Source organism: Cottoperca gobio, chromosome 16 (assembly GCF_900634415.1).
Source record: "Cottoperca gobio chromosome 16, fCotGob3.1, whole genome shotgun sequence".
NCBI lineage: Eukaryota > Metazoa > Chordata > Actinopteri > Perciformes > Bovichtidae > Cottoperca > Cottoperca gobio.
Genome location: NC_041370.1, coordinates 7,113,239 through 7,130,895, shown reverse-complemented (window position 1 = coordinate 7,130,895; position 17,657 = coordinate 7,113,239). Strand labels below are relative to the sequence as shown.

At 37.9% G+C, this 17,657-nt stretch overlaps 1 protein-coding gene across 8 annotated transcripts; it reads left to right on the top strand.

Moving 5' to 3' along the window:
* Positions 1 to 4,301: 4,301 nt before the first annotated feature.
* Positions 4,302 to 17,594, top strand: il21r.1 (interleukin 21 receptor, tandem duplicate 1). Of its 8 annotated transcripts, none has more exons than XM_029451776.1 (10): positions 4,302 to 4,314; positions 6,219 to 6,426; positions 8,332 to 8,444; positions 8,718 to 8,826; positions 9,144 to 9,328; positions 9,847 to 9,980; positions 10,096 to 10,285; positions 10,505 to 10,583; positions 12,477 to 12,570; positions 15,502 to 17,594. In XM_029451776.1, exons 3-10 carry the CDS (start codon positions 8,384 to 8,386, stop codon positions 16,261 to 16,263), a joined length of 1,614 nt encoding a protein of 537 aa, XP_029307636.1. In that variant the 5' UTR covers positions 4,302 to 4,314; positions 6,219 to 6,426; positions 8,332 to 8,383; the 3' UTR covers positions 16,264 to 17,594. The 8 variants fall into 8 exon arrangements, with proteins under 8 accessions (XP_029307636.1, XP_029307640.1, XP_029307638.1 ...); XM_029451780.1 differs by lacking the exon at positions 4,302 to 4,314 and adding an exon at positions 4,975 to 5,068 and having other exon boundaries at positions 8,359 to 8,444; XM_029451778.1 differs by lacking the exon at positions 4,302 to 4,314 and adding an exon at positions 4,975 to 5,068 and having other exon boundaries at positions 8,335 to 8,444.
* Positions 17,595 to 17,657: the final 63 nt, after the last annotated feature.

Here is a 17,657-nt window from a genome sequence, read left to right as displayed (position 1 = left end):
ACGATGGATAATGAATGGATTAAATCACTCTTGGAAGCACAACACAAGATTACATTCAATCAGTAAAGACCCTCAAAGATCTTCTGAGAATAATCCAAACATGAGATTACCTGTTTAGCTAATTATTTTTCTGTATTAGTGCCTTCTATGGTGGGTTTAGGCTTTATGTTTTTCCCAAGAAGATGAGATTGGTCGTAAAAGAAGTTTCCACATCAGAGACGACACATAAAGTTGTTGATGAGGACTGTAAACCAATATTGGGTTTCTTAAAAGTCAATATCTTAGACTTGTTTCAGACCCCTGGATTAAAGTAAAGTAAAAACAAAATGGCAATGCAGTCTGACCACCAGGCTGTCAAGTTCCAGTCTGTTTCTTATAGATGATTGTCTAATTTGCCAGCTAATCTTTCTGTAACTTTATTATTTTAGTCAAGTAAGTAATAACACATACTGAGTTGTCTCCAATTAACAGCCTGGTCTCCTAAAAATTACGTTCCCATACAACAAAACAGGGTTGCACATACGAGATAATAGATGACACCAAGGCAAAAACAACCACAACACAAAGCAGACGGACATTTCCGGATTATCAGGGTGGTATTATCACTCTTATACTTAGCATGAGTTTGAGCCTCTCATATATAACCATTATATTGAAGTCACAGAGCAAAGCATCCCATTAAAAATAATAATAATAATGTTTTTAACTTATAAATGTTTTTTTTTAATAAATATTGTGCCATTAATAGAATACTTTATAATATATAACAAAATATATATATTTTTTTTTCATGGTTAGAAAATTCTGGAAGTATCTGTTGCTTTGCCATTTTGAAACAACCTTTCTGGTAGAGTGGGCGGCCCATGTACTAAGGCTGAATTCTTACCATAATGGCTGGGGTTCTAATCTGACCTGCGGCCTTTTGCTACATGTTTCTGCAATGCTTGTTTGTCAGCAGGATTACGGAAAAACTACTGGCCCGATTTACTTGATGGAAGGGTGAAGCTCAGGCCAAGTATAACCAATTTAATTTTGGAGAAGATCAGAATCACAAGGTGGATACATGCATTATTTTTCATTTATGGAAACGGCCTTTTGGGTGGTTTGCGTTCTCTGAGTGCCTTTAAGTCTGTTTAAACAGTGAGAGTTATCTTAACACCTGTAGCATGTTTTGCTATAGGTATCTGTAGTTTCATTGTACACTTATTAATAATGTTTAATAACCTGTTGACCGGTATTTAGTTTGAGATCACCTGTTACATGATTTTTAATTGATGTTGTTGAGACTCTGTCTGTTCTTTGAAACATCTGCTCCCCATCTCTCCTGCTCATTCTCCAATCTGTCCATCTTCAATTTCCACTGTCACTTCTACATTCATTGCCTCCGCCGCTCCATCCCTCCATCTCTGCGCTATTCCTCATTCTTTCCATCTCTTCCCCCCCCCCCACCCTCATTACCCCCCACCTCAGCGCAAGGCTGTCAGAGTTTTAGGGATCCGGTGAGCTGTGAAATCGCACAAATTGCTGTTGCTTTGCGTCTGGCCCAGCAACAGAGGGGGGAGATAGACAGAGAGACAGAGAAAGAGAAAAAGAGAGAGAGATTTTATGCTTCAACACTTCTGAACCTGAATCGCCCCACCACCCTCCCTCGCCCCTTCCTCCTCTTATTCACTCAGACATGGACAAGCACACGCACAGCTGCAAGACTGCATATCTACCCACTACAACCTCCCCCCAGCACACACACACACACACACACACACACAACTTCTTCACCCCCACCATCCCCACCACCTCTGAACATGTGACCGCACCACCGCCCTCGCCACCCTCACAGTAAAGACACCTCCACCACTTTGCTTCAGTGTGCGGGTCACTTCACAGAACAACTCGACGAGAGCCTGCAGCTCTCGAGAGGGATAAAACCCCTTCTCAACCTGAGGAAAACTGTTTCAGCCACCTCTACTAAAAAGAGCAAAGCCCCCCCACCCCCAACACAACACTGTGCCCCCTGGGAACACCCTCTGAGATATGACAAAAAACTGGCAAAAGGTCACAGCAAACATGTTGTAACTGCTTTTGCAGTCTTAATAATTAATGTGTTTTCTGTTCTATTGTTCTACAGAAGCTAACAAGTAGGTGCCACACTTTGTGGATTATTGTATAACTTCCACTGGACTACTGTGTCACTTAATGTATTGTCACATTTCTTACATTTTAAAGCAATGGAAATTTTAAAATGGTAGTCAACATATTTTCTTGCACCAAGGAAGGTTATTGTTTTAGTTCAGTTGGTTTGTATGGTTGTTTGTCAGCTGGCTTATAGAAAACCTACTTGCCCGATTTTCATGACGGTTGGTAGAAGGGTGTAACATAGGTCAAGGAAGAATCCATTACATTTTGCAGCGGATCCGCATCAGGGGGAGGATACGCGCATTATTCTTTCACTTATGGAAACAGCCTTGGCAGAGGCCTGCGCTCTCTGAGTGCCCTTCTAGTTATTTATGTTTTTATTTTTACATTACATTTGTTACATTTGATATTCAAGGTATCACAGCACAGACTGATATGTGCCGGGGAATCCCCAAACACCAACTGGACTTGTCAAGAGGTTTATGTTATGAATTTAACTTTATGGAGAAGACATTACAGCAGAGACATGTGGGGCTCAATAATAAAGAAAAAATAGCAGATTACACTAATACAATTATTTTTTGATAAACTCAGACTGAGAAAAAGTAGCTTTGACTTTGTTGGTCAGTTGAAATATATGTGAATAGAATAGCTAAAGTGTAGCCAAGAACTTTTTGTATTACTCACTAAAGATGAGTCATGTGTTCGGTGTGCTGTTATTGAAAGCACATTTTTGCACTACATTGGGTTCTACAGCTTATTTTATGTGCCAAGTACAGCAAAACTGCAGGTCATCAATAGACATAAATACATATTGAATCACTGGTACAGTGTCAAAAGTGCAGATGCACAGTGCAAAGAAACAAAGAAACTTGTAACTCCACTCTAGAGTACTTGTTTACGAGCAGACATTATCTGGACCCATGAGGCTGTCCAAATACAGAAGTGTTTTCTGCTTCACATGAAGCAAAACTATCTATACTGCCCTCCAGTGGAGCAAGTCATCTACTGTCCACACTGATATGCTCTGCAGTGAAGCCTGACACAACCTTAAAAAGTTAAAAGGTTTGCATGTTATTCTGTATTTTTTCTATATTGCAGAACACTTTTATATACAGATGACATATGAAGATCCATAAAATAAGGATAAACATATATATACATGATCTTATCTCAAGGTTATGTGAATTCAAGATGCAAACTTTTTGATAATTACTACAGATATTTATTTAGAATAATACTCCTTGTGTGGTTACTGGAGTTAAGAGAATACCTTATGCAGTAAATGACAAACTCTGGTAAAAAATCTTTTAAACGCCTTTTTTATATTCAACCCTACATGTAGGTGCACTGGCAGTTAACTAAAAGATGTAAAGTGTAGTATTTCAAATCTGAAAATTGTGATTTATTTTTTATTAGTTTCAGTGATGAATCAAGGACATTTGTCGCCACTTGTAAAATACATTTGAACAATTGACAAAGTGATAGTTGTTAAAGATATATACCTTAAAGTGGCACACACCTAAGCCTATTCAAGGTCAGAAAGAATGAGTTTTGGAGATACTGTGAAGTGAATTTATGACTGCATATGATTCTTCATTTATACAGAGAAATATTTCCCTTCCTTTTTATTGCATGTACACATTCTTGTTATAGTGGCTTCTCAAGCAGCACAACTGGAATGGGTTGGGTTTATTGCCTGGATCAAGAGCATCTTGACTAATTCCCACTACAAAGAAAAGGCAATACATTTGTGCCACCTTTTGGTTTGAATTTAAAGAAGTATACAAATGCCTTTGCTTTAAAAGTAAAAGTCCTGCATTCGTTTTAACTAAAGTAAAATATAGAAGAATTACCCCTAAAAGTAGAACTGTGAATAATATGGTTCATTCCACAGTGTTATTATTAGACGATGATAAGTAAGGACACATTTCTAAATGCAGGTGCAGGTTTTCTGAGTGCCCATTGCACAGATGTGCCTTTAAACCATATGTGTTTTGGTTGCATTGCATTTTTTCTATTCACACTCTAAGCAGGCTACAGGGGTTAATTTGTTGTAACCAGAGAGAAAGGTTAACTTTTAACTACATCCTCTGTATGTGATCAGTTCCTCGATTTCGTCTGAGCAACAAGAGTTTCAGTCAGGAAAACACTGCTTCCTGTGTGATCCGCGCTTAAACTGTAAGTATTTAAGGATATTTACTGCATATACTTTGGCCAAATTTAAAATCATATTTTATCAGTAGAGGAAAGTAACTAAGTAGGCCTACATTTCCGCAAGTACTGCACAATTTTGAGTTACTTTAGGTAGGCTTCCTAATCATTCTACTCCACTACAATTCAGAGGAAGATGCTGTAGCTACTTTTTACTCCACTGCATTTATCTGATAACTTTAGTTAACCGACCTTACAGATTCAGATGAATAGACTAACTACTAAATATATTATGATGTATTATTGCAGATGTGAAATTCACAAGCTAACCTGCAGAAAATAAGGTAAAACATTAGCTCCACCTGCAATAATCCACCTGCCATAGGTCTAATATTTAATGCATCAATAATAATTATAATAACAATAGTGTATACATTATTCTGAAATGGGCCACTTTGCATAATGAGTAAGACTACTTTTACTTTTTGTATTTTAAGTATATTTTGATGCTTATACTTTTGTAATTTTACTCAAGTAAATATTTGAATGTAAGAATTGTTACATAGTATTTCTAAACTGTTATATTGCTACTTTAACTCAAGTGAAACAGCCTATCTGAGTATTTCTTCCACCACTGTATTTTATGAGCTTTTTGCATAAGATATTTCAAATTTCACTGCTTAGCCTATTACACGTATTATCAAAGCATTGTTTAGTTGAACTAACATGAACACACACTGTGTGTTTAGAACTTCTCTGGACTAGTTAGTAAACGTTGCAGGTGAGACTTGGCTTACTTTCACTTTTGATTTGGCTCTTGGTAATGAAAGCCAAATGTCAAAAAGAAATGTTTATAGCTCCCAACATATCCCGTTTGTGCGCTACGCCAACAGTTAGCTAGTTAGCTAGCCGTTATTAGCCAAATAACGGACTGTAAGCTAGCCAACGGTTATTTAAAAATGTCAGTTGAGAACAAACCGTTGATGTCACATCAGTACAGTGCTACACAGGAGGAGGTTGCTGTTTCAAATGCAGTAAAAGTGGCCATAACAATTGTTAAAAGTGAAGGTATTACTATCTCAGACAGTTCATGTGATCCATTTACAATCGAGTCACAAGCAGCTGATTCAGATCAAGAGAGAAGTGTGAAAAGGAAACGAGCAAGACTTCATTACGGAGTTTCCCAGTGAGTACACATGAGTAATACTTTGCGTGATTCAACTGTAAGTTACTGTATATTCCCGTTACTAAATTAGGTGTGTGTTTCAGTCATTAGGGTTCAACACATTTCTTATATTCTCCTGGGGGACGTTTTCTTTTTTAACGCAAAATATAAACGAAGTTAAATTTTGTGACGGGATGCCCCTCTGGTCTATACTTAAGTGTCATTTTCATTTTTGATAAGCACAAGCATCAGCGCGTTGTGGTTTTGAAGCCACATTTTTTACTATTCTCTATTCAGATATTGGTCCATTTAAACTATATTTTAACCAAATATAGGATTCTAGTTATCCGTTTCTTTTGGAGAGGGGTAATTTGGAACCGGTGAAAACCTCCTGAACGATAACACTGAAGGAATCCTAACCATAAGGAGCTGACTGCAATGATGGCAATGGTGCTAAAGACAACAACTCCCAAGATCCCACAGTACTTCATGTGACGAAAGTCCTTCTTTTGTTATTGTTTTTGATTGAGAGACCCCTAGTGGCAGAAACTTAGCCTACATAGTGTGTGTTTAAGGCTTCATTGCTGGTTTGTAATGTGCTTGAACCTGCTGAATAGAGTAATACCACCTCTTTTATCAGAAGTGGAATCATTCACTGCTGACATCCAGTCTTTACAGAAAGGCTGTTGGCCTACTTCCCCCTCACATGAAGACATGGTTCTCTCTTTGTTCTGAAACATCATCCTCTCTGTGTGCCTTGAAACAGGAACACCTCCATCAGTCTCTGCAGAGTGCAAAGACGGCATTTCTGCAATGTCGACAATGCATGAGGGGCAATCGTGATTCAGCAGCATAGATCCCCTATCCGCAGTGAATACAATGGACTCACATGCCAGTAATGTCTGCAGGCCTGTGGTTAAAGAAGAGTGACCTGCCAATGGGACATGTGTGATTGAAGAATTTCAAGAACAAAGGTACCGGTAGATTATCACCCACACAACAATAAGTTCCTTGTTTTCCAGGAGCTGTAACCAAAACATGTCCTTATTTGTAGCTAACAATATGTCCGTCATTATGTGATGCCATTGTGCTTTAATATTGATTTGACTTGTGACGTTGCACACAAGTGACACTGAATGACACGGAGGTAACATTTAGAAAAAATGTGTCCTTGTGTTGCATGATTTCATTATAAGCACATTTTGTGCATTAACCTTCCGAGGACACAACAATGGGGTTTGAGGTCGTTTCATACTATTTCATATACTTTAATTCATTCTCATGGGGAAATATATCCTCTTCATTTGACCCATTCCTAACCAACGGGGGAAAATATCTGGACCTCAAGGTGACATCCTCAATGTGAAGCTGGAGTTGTCAAATGTTTGGCATTTTTGAAAAATGATACAAAGTTACAGACTAAAATTCTGTTGATCAACTAATTGATTATTCGGCTAATTGTTGCAGCTCCGCAGTGCAGCACCTGGAGATCAACACTAGTTTTAAGGCCATTGTCTTACTCAAGACCAATGGCAGTAACAGCTTCACAAAGTATTTATTGTTCAGGTCGTGCTAACCTGGTTCAAAGCACTACAGGGGCTAAGCTTTGTATAATGTTGTGTGATAGAATGGCATTTGGCTTTGACTAATACTGCTGCAATGACTTTAAGTGAGACATGTCTGCACACCTACGTGGTGATTTGAATACCACAGATGCCCACCCATTGTTAAAAAAAAACAACCTGTTATTGCCCAGTAATATAGATTAGATGATATGTTATATACACATAAATCATGATTCTTATGCTTCAACTCCTGGTGGAGAACGTGTACATCTAGCTCAAAATGCTTGGAGTTAATAACATTTAGAGTTCATTTAATTTTGAAAGGTAAACTCTTAGGGGCGCCACAGCTCCACAGAGTATGACTCATTTAGCTTCAAATAAGACACACTGGTGGAAACTACTGAAAACTCCTATAAGGGGTCTTTTGAAAGGTATCAAAAAACATCTCTTGTGTCAGTGTTTAGATTCATCTCAGTACTGAAACATGTATTAATTGTGCTTTGAGTAAATTTTGCGCCAATAGGTGCCTTTGTAATGCAGTAGAACACAATTATTTCTATATTTCTGTAATTTCCTCAACAGAAAATTGATTTATCGCTTCTTTGCTTTAAAACTCTTATTATTATGTGTATTTTCTTTATTTAGGTGACGCACATATGATGACTAAATCATTTTTATAGAAGACAATGTTAGTTTCCTGTTGCCTTTTTTGGTTTTCTGGTTAAATATTGCATATTCATATTAGCAGCAGAGTGGATGTTGTGGGAAAGTCACTACACAGACAGCTCAAAGGGTCTGATACCACATCCTTAAACACGCCATCAATCGTGACGATGCCTTTGCAGTGACAAACCGGAACATTGTTCCATGAAACGTTCTCACACAGACATCAGTGCGTTAGTGACTCTGACTAAACCTTGTTGATAGTTTAAGTGGCAGGATTTTAAATTGACATAAGGTAAGATGGTTGATTCTTTAAATGTATTGAACAGAAAATGTTGTTGAAATGTTTTTGTTTTTAGGGTTGTTTAGCTGGTTTAAGAGATTATTTGTTATTTGTTTAATTAACTTTTAATTCTGACTAATAAACATTGAGACTCTTTTATGAATGTATTTAATTATTACATTTAATACAAATGATTCTGATTATTGTAGACAGATTTTAGAGCGTTGATGATAAGCTAACCTTTGTTCCAATTTAGCAGCAAAACCAACAGGAAGGCTGCATTTTTTTCTTTCAGTGTTTAATGTTCATTTAAAATTTTCTTTACTACAAAAACAGTTTCTAACGAGTATGTCTATATTTACTTTCAGCAGCTGTGTTTCCCTCTTTGTAACCAGCGGCTGATAACAGTGGGTTGTCCCTATGGCTCTTAAACCTCTGTTCGTATTGTTGCTGTGGGCCCTCACTTTGTTTATTCATGGTGGTAAGTAGCCTAATCTAACCAGTTTCTTTTTCTGGTATTGATATGATTTTTTTGTCACATTACTTCATTCAATATGAACTTAGTATTTGTACATTGTTGTGTGTTTGTAATGATGCTGCGTCTTCGGCCGAGTTTTAATTGAAATAGTTTCTTAACTTCAGTGAGATTGCCTTGGTAAACACATCATTTTAAAGGGTTAGACTTTTGTAGAACTTGCATGTTAAATATAGTAAATGCAATAATAACTGGACGCGCTTTTCTTTTGTGCCGCAGTCACGTCTTTGTGCGATGTCGTCTGCTCGACGGACTTCGATGTTTCACTGAACTGTTCCTGCTCAGGATCTGTGCCGACATATTCTGTCCTTATCAAAGTCATGTGCAGGTACGAGCTGTCTAGTGTCGCTGCTAATAAATATGTTGGTGCATTTACAGTACGTGGCTTCATTGTAGCACCACTAGCGTTTATTCTAATGGTAGTCTGGGAGGCAGCTGTTGATTTACCCCTCTGATATATAGGATCCACAAGTTGGGTCATTTTGGATATTGTGCTCTTAGTGATATTAGTGACATTTTGATTGATCCTGTCGTCAGCTGTCATGTACCTTGTCTCTGCAGTGTATTTGTATTTGTGCTCTAAAGAGACATTCATGATGTGAATTGAAGCGTTACTGATTATATCACACTGTTTTTCTGTTGTAGTGATGAAGGACTTGATGTTCATGGCAGCTGTGAAGTCAAACCACCTCAATCCTGGTGCGTAATGTATCCGAAGCAGCTTGATGAAGTTGCAGCCGTTGAAACCATGTGTAATACGACAGCCAGTCAAGAGCTTGATGATCGAGTATTAATGTATGCCAGTGATCCATGGGCACTGAGTGATGTGGGTAAGTTAAACTCATATTAACGGTGTGATATGATATTTCCATATTCATCATTTCAGATAAGAGAATGACACAGAATTTCACAAAAGGTCACAGACAGCCATTACCTCCCTTATGACATGTTTAGTGGCATCACAGTATGTGTGTGAAAGTGGTTAATAAGAAGTTAAATGTTCATTTCTTTTACTACTTCCAGCATGAGAATTATTTCCCATATTTCAGACACTTGTAAAACACTTTCCATCTTGTTGAATACAGCTACCTCTTTAAAACTATCCTCATAAATGACTATTCATTAAACCATTTTTATGGTTTGTTGGAAAGTTCAGAAAATTCAGACATGACAAGAATCATACTGGCTGTTTGGCAGAAAACTCCCACCCACCTGCTTTACCTATCAGATAAAGGCAAAAGCTAAAAATAATGATCAACTGTCACTTGTGGTGTAGAGCATTGTTGGCATACACACATTTTCAATTTCATTATGTCCCCCTGATCCCCCTGGGGCTTGACTTTCACAGTGAAAGCCCTGCCTCCTGTCGATGTTCACGTGACAAACACTGCCGGATTCTACAACGTCACTTGGGACCACGTCAACAAAATAGACACTCTCACATACAGAGTGCGCGTAAGAGAGAGCAAAGACTTGTCAAAGGTAAAATGTGAGCAAAAATAAAACAAACTAAAACAAGAGGCTGTATATTATCATAGATTGTCTCCGCTGACGACCTCCATCAAAAGCTGTTCTGTTTTTTACTCCTTTCTTACAGGATCCAGCTCATTCCATTTTAGTGGGAGTAAAGTACATTCTGTTAGACTGTGAGAAGCTCAAACCACATGTCAACTATACTGTGGATGTTCAGGCCAAAATGTCTCCGAAGAATGTCTATTTGGGTCCATGGAGCGAGTGGAGTTCCACTGTAGAATGGAGGACTAGAGCAACTTCTGCAGAGATTGAAGGTAGAGGAGCGTTGTGCCTTCCAGCCTGGAGCCATTAGATAATCAATATTTGTCTCATGCTAGATCCGACTGTTGAGGCCAGTCTCAGGTGTTATTTTGTTGTGTTTTACGCTTCATACGTGTTTCTGCATCGATCCTTCATTCAGACATTTCAGAAAGTGTGAAGTTTGTCCATCATTTCTGTCAGCACATATTTTATACGTTATGTCTCCTTTAAAGGGATTAATGGACGTTGGTGGTACTTCTCCATGCCTGTCATTCTTGTCCTTCTCGTGTTGCTGGGTTATTCAAAAAAAACGTGAGTACTTTTACCTTTTCTTTCTTTAAGTATGAACATTTTACCCCATTACCTTTTTAAAAGCATGTGTGGCTCCAGTGGGATTTGGGCCTTGAGCCTTGGTGCTGTTGATGCTGAGTTACCAGAGGAACTTTAATAACAGCTTTTCTCTTGGTTAACAATTCTCATTGGTCCACTTTTCCATAGTTTCCAAAAAACAGAATTCTTTATAATGTTAACCACACAATCTCAAAAGCTAAATGTATCTGTTTTCAAACATGTTGTCCTCGGTTTTGGAGAAACTTGTAGCAATTTATATATTTGGACTGAACCAACTACAACATTACAGAAAGATAATAAACAAATTGTGTTAAAGGTAAAACATCCATTTGAATTTACACATAATAGAATCTGCATTCATTGCACAGAAAAAGAATTTAGCAAAGTGAAAGTAAATTTAGTCTTAAGGTCACAACACTTGGTCTTCCAGTAAATGGTTAGCGAAGCATCACACTGCGTTGATCGACACGTTCCTGGCTTCACCTCCCACATATAGAGAAACCACTGCTGCGCTGTAGGTGCAGAAACCCATTGCATCGAAATGGCTAGCAGACATAGGAAGTCATGCATAGCATTAGTGTCAGAGAGCAGAAAACACCTCACTTAGTAAGGGCACAAGAAAAAAAATGTAATCTCATTTGTGGTAGCAGCATAGGCAGTGTGAATATGCTTTGCAGACATCTGTGGTATTTAGATATTCAATACATTCACTCAACAGTTTGGGAGGTACACTGAGCTAAAACTAATCCTTCCTTTATGAAGGTTATAATGTTCAGTTTTTGTTTAAAGTGTTTAAGAGAGATATTGATTTGACTTAAAGGTCATTTTGGAGGCTGCACTTTGTGGTGCTGCTGAATTGTATTGTGTAATACTGAGAGGTGTTTTCCTATATGTTGTCCACTGCTTTTATATCAATGAGGGAGGACAAAATATTAGAAACACCTCTCAATTCAAAAGCACCGTGGACTGCAGTCTCTAAAATGACCATGAATCAACAGCTCTCTAAAACAGCTTCTTTAAAAACATTACACGCCACCATACATACTGAGATATTTACCACAGAGATGATCTCTATCAGGCTAACATTCATCTTTTCAGGACACTTTGATTGACCCCAAAATCCTTTAGTTTTCTTATGAGAAATGTTCACTGACTGGCTTCCTTAAATGTAACATCAACATTGTTTTAGACTGCATTAATTTTAGCTATTTGTGCTTAATAAACTGGCAATCTAATGTTTCTGACATATTGATACAACACTCAAAACAAGGGATGGACCATTGTGGGGTTTTGTAGGGCCGATGCCAAATATTAGTAATCGAGGAGGCCGATAACCGATATTTGCAACAGATATACATTTCCAGTAAAAATGAAAATCAAACACAAAACGTACAAAACAAAGTGTGACTCATATGAATGGGTGAAACGCGGGTTGAATGCACATCGACAGGTCTGCGTCAGGTGATGCGAGCAAATTGTATAATATAAGGGTAGCCTAATCTTTACCTGCAACTGTGCAGACATACCAGTTATAAACAGAATGTATATAGAAAGAGAAAAAAGAAAAGAAGTGCTGTGGGAGGGTCAATAAGTGAGACTACAGAGTGGTGAAGGGGAAAAAACTATTCTGATAATCGTAAAAATGCTGAATATCGGCCGATAATCAGTCGATCCGGCTGAACCAGCTTTGTACTGTGTAATAATAAAGACATTCTGTGCCATCAGCATCACTGGTTCTACTCAGCTGAAAGGAAATCACTAAATCAAAAGTGACACAGAACCGTTGAATTATAGATTTTGTGTTATTTTCTTACTTTGGTTATGTTTTCTGAAATCATTTTATATTTGTTTCAGGTGGTGGCAGAAAAAACTCCAGCGGATTTTACACATCCCCAAGGCGGATGAGTTTTTCAAGCCCCTCGACCTCAACTATGGAGGGAACTTCAAGGTAAGAGAAAGCAAAACAAACTGGGCTTTGTGTGTAATTTCCAAATTACCCAGCAGGTGCTGCCCAAGAGGGGATTTTCAGGACATCTGGACCCCGCTTGATGGGACTTTCCCTTGGCTTCACATTTAGGGCCTTCATGAGGTGGATGACTCAGTGTGCAGGGGCTTCAAGAGGCTTTTCGTTATCTGTCTGTGGGTAGATGTGTGTCTCAAACAGCCCGACCTGTTCCACCCCAGTGGAAAATACCCCTAGTACAGATCTTTGATGTGTCATTGTGTCAGGTTAAAAAAGAAAAGGCCTGTTTTTCACTTGCTAGGAGCACAGAGGGAGAATTATGTGGGTTACCTTTTTTATCTGCTTACTGATGTTTTTATGATTATCTTTTCCATCACCTTTCTATATTTTCCCCTAATGTAAATTATTGTGACACCCATGAATAGACTGATTGTTGTTTTCAGTGAAATACACCTCCACTTCTTCATGTTTGCTAATTTAACATTAAAGTAACCCACAAAATGAGCATTTGTATATAAGTTACTTACTCTGTGGTACTAGAAGTCTTTTAGAAAACTGTGTATTCCTCACATGCCTCCACGCTGAACAAAGAATCAAAAACTGAGAAAAGTCTTGATGAATAGAAGTAAACGGGGGTCGCTTTTAACAACAGCTTTAGCAAAAATGCATTTGTTAGTAATGAGTAATTGGTAATTTTGTCGGTTTTCCTTTAAGGCTGATGGAGAGAAAACTATATTGCTGTAGGACTATGTACAAAATAGTTACATTTCCCTCAGTTACATCACAAAAGAAACCTAGATCATCTTTTTCTGCGTTATATAGTGTATCGGAATAATATCAGTATCAGCAGGAGTGGGCTTTAGATTTTGTCTGGTATCATACTATCTTAATAATTTAATTGAGCTTTTATTGGTCATCTTCTCCCGGTCTTAAAGACCTTATATAAGTATACTTGTACACTTACTACTATACTGAACTTATCAGATCGTTTTAGCTGAGGGAAAAGAACAATAAATACCTGTTTCATCATCATTGCCCTATTATGTAGGATTGCTCTTAGAGTTTAGTTGTGTTTTACTGATACTAATACTTATAGTCACCATTACAATATCATCAAATGATCTGTTGGGGTGTTCTGTCAAGCAAAGTTAAATATTGTAATTCTGTTTGATTCTGAGATCTGTGTGCAGTTACAAACATGGGTCAGCAGAATGCGCTACTGCAGCAAATACTGAAGTACAAATGAGAAAAAGAAACAGTTCTTCTTTATTAAGCACTGCTTTCCTGTTTTTACTTTGCTAAATGTGCTTAACTGGGCTACATGAGGAACATTTTGTGCTATAATTAAATTAAATTCAAAATACTTTGTCCATCTTGGGGCCAGGTAACAATCATAAAAACACACAAACATATAATTCAAAGTATGCTTATGGAACAACGTATGATATAATGAGGTACTGTCTGTGGCACAAAGTCACATTATATTTATATTGTATATATATTGTATATATATATTTATATATTTATTTTTACCTTTTTCTGAAGTCCTGAGGCGAAAATAAAACTTGTTTCTACTTGTTTAAAATGCAAGCGATATAAAACACATTGCTAATGACATTACTTTATAGAAGGCATTGAGGACACTGCAAACTAAATGTGTGCAGTGTGTAGTGCTGTGTGACAGGCGTGAAGTTCTTCGAATACATTTTATCTGCTGTATTTATACTTCATATCACATCTTCAAGATCCCCGTCACAAAACTGAACCAGCTCTTTTAGAAATCTTTGTTCGAGTTTAACTGCGCTCTCTTACCTTTGAGGTACAGACTGCGTACGCTGTAGTCATGCTGATGAGCTCTGTACCTCAGGATGTGGTGGCCTTTGCATAAGAAAACTGATTGATGCTTATCTGGCCATCACCTTGCTGAATGGAGGCTATATGTGGTTGCAGAAGGTTTACATTTCAGTACAATTCATATGTTGATGTAAAGACAAGTCTCATTGAAACCCATCAAATTCAAAAACACATTTATACGTACAGTATTACTTCTTAATTGAACGCAAAACATAAAAATTGTTTAGGTGCCATACACATTTGAAACAGCCAATCGCTGTCTAAAAGGCAAACATTGACACAACTCGACAGGGAAACAATCTTATCACAACACCGGCAAAGAAACCTGAAACGCAGAGCTGACTTTTTAGTACAGAGAGTAAGAGTTTTCATTAGCATAGTTCATTTTTTACTGCAAACGTGGTAGAGTGTTAGGGTTAGAGTTTTTGGATGTAGGATCCTGGAGCTTCCTTCCATATCAACCAAAGAATCCCACTAGATATTACAGCATTTCTCAATGAGGGAGAAAGAGTCGATGCACTTTCAGAACCTTTTCTGATTTTTATTTGACTTTTTACGAGTGGAAGCCCATGTTAAACTAAATAATAATCATAGCAGAGAAGCTTTACATACGTTAAACCGTGTCTGTAGGGATAATTTCAAGACTAAAGCAGGGGGAAACAGCTAGCCTGTCCGAAGGCTAAAGAAAATCGGCCTCTCTGCACCTCTGAATCTCACTAATCACCACATTCTATCTGACTTGGTAATCTACACTTAAACCAAAGTGTAAAAATTACAAGTTGTGGTTTTACCACGTGTGAGTTGCGTGCTATAACTAATGCTTGATCAGCCATAGAGCGAGGATAACAGTTCCTCCCTGTGTCCTGTCTTTATGCTAAGTTAATGCTGGCTCCAGCTTCATATTTTCTGCACAGATATGAGAGTGGTTTCTATCGTCTCATCGAACTCTCTGCCACAAAGCAAACAAGCAACTATTCCTATAAACATGTATTGGCCAGTGTTGACATTTATTCAGCCCAATATTCCAAATTAATGTTCTTCTTAATTTTTTATCTGTTGCAGGAGTGGGTGAAGCCTGTATTCAGCGAATGCGATTACGTAAGGATCAACTCACATGCTCAGATAATAAGTGAGAAGCAGCACGAAGTCCTTCAATGGAACAACGAGAAACAAAGTTACAGCGAAGACAACGAGATGAAACAAGGTGGTGATTTCCTCCTGCAGCCTCACAGCAACTCTCTGCTGTTCTTCCAGGACGGTGGCAGTTCACAGGGCACTGGACACTCCGCCGGACACGTCTCCATCCATACTGTCACCCTGTCTGGAGAAGAAGAGTTTGAGCAGGAAGTCATGTCACAGAGATCTGTAAACAGCTTCAGAAGTTTCCAAGGTGGAGAAAACTATGCTTCATTTGTGGAGGACAACAGAGAACACGCAGGCTACGATTTAGAGGAACCTTTTAGGCAAAGTGGGATATTACCACAACATGAAAACCAAATTTCTAACAACTTATCGGTGGAAAATATAAACTTTCAGCCACGTGCCCCGCTTAACGAACCAGAAAGGGTATCACTCGCCTCGTTCGCCTCAAACGAGCCGTCAGAAGACGGCTATCCTCACGTGGACTTTGATACTATAGACAGTGGTTTTGGAGAGTGCGGCAGCCCTGGAGCCTCAGACTTAAAAATAACTGAGCAGATGGACTCCAATTTATTTCATGAGCACAAAAGCTCCAATTCTAACTATGTCAAGCAGTGGATGACATGTAGCTCTAACGAAGAAGACTCCAGCAACTCCACGAACGAACTCCACGAAACACAGTGATCTTTGCTTCTGATGTACTGCCACAATCACAGTTGTTATTGCTGTGGGACACGTATTTAAAAGATAGACATTATTGTTGACATTTTAAGAAGATATACTTTGATTAGAAGTAAATTGGCAGTATCTGCTTAGCATATCATTCTGTATATCCTGTTCATCTTGAAATGTTTTAGTTCTTGCATTTTGTGCTATGTATATAGTCCGGGTTCTTTTTTTCTCAAACATGTGTTATTGTGTTTTTCGCTTTTAAAATGACAGTTCAAAGAGACGGGAGATTTGGTTGGAGAGAGAAGAATGACATGTATGGAGACATATCAATTATATTTTTCAGTGTAGAATAAAATTTAGATCTGTCCATCAATTGTTTATTGATCATTTAAAGACAGACAAGGGAAATGGGATTAAAATTCCCCAATACAATGATCTTTTTTCTTTTTTAATGCATCATTTGAATGCTAATTTAATTCATCAAGTATCAATTTATTAATAGATCATAATAAAGCACTGAGAAAGTGAATAATTATTTTCCAACACTCCAGACTCCGTAGATGCCTATCGCTTTGATTTATACTGCTGGAGGATGTTTTTTGTCACTTTTTATCGCACAGCTTCATATTCTCATACTGTCACACCAGCATACATGCTGCCTTATCAAGATGTCTGATAATGTCTGCTTCTCTCGCACATGTATTTTCTCAGTAACCACTGTAACCATCCGTCCTGTTTTTTTGCAAAGTCAGTTAAAAAAGAGCAAACTTAGAGCAAATATGTATTATCTGTTATTTCTCTGGCCTTGACCACATCCATCAGAAGGAAATCCAGAATGAAAAGCTTTGACAATATATTGTTTCATGTTATGAAGACAATGTATATAGTTACTGCACATACACTATGGAAGTGCAGTATTTCTACTGGGGGAAAGTTCACATTAAAAATGACAAAATGAATATGCTATGCTAATATATTTTGCTTTTCTGAGCCCATGTTGCTTATTTTTCCGATTCTAGGCCACATACGACATAACTTTAGGATATCTAAGATTTCAAAGCTAAGCATTTCCCAGGTTCTGATGAAAATCTAACTGATAATATCTAACAGTGTAAGAAGATATTTCCTACTGAAAGACCACCTAATGGTTGGTGTTATGGGAGGGGGAAGTGAGGCTCATTTACTTTCCAAGTCCAGAGTTTCCCTGACAGCTTATGGTCTCAGAGTGTTGATTGTTGTTGAAATACAAGTTTGTTTCTTTACCCTACACCAATCTTTCTGTTACTGTCTATACCTTTCACAACCGGTGTTTGACCTTTTCATTAAAATGATATTCACATTGAGTGTACTCTGTAAATACAGTGACTATGCAGACAAGGCAAATATTAACTAACTGTCAGAGGTAA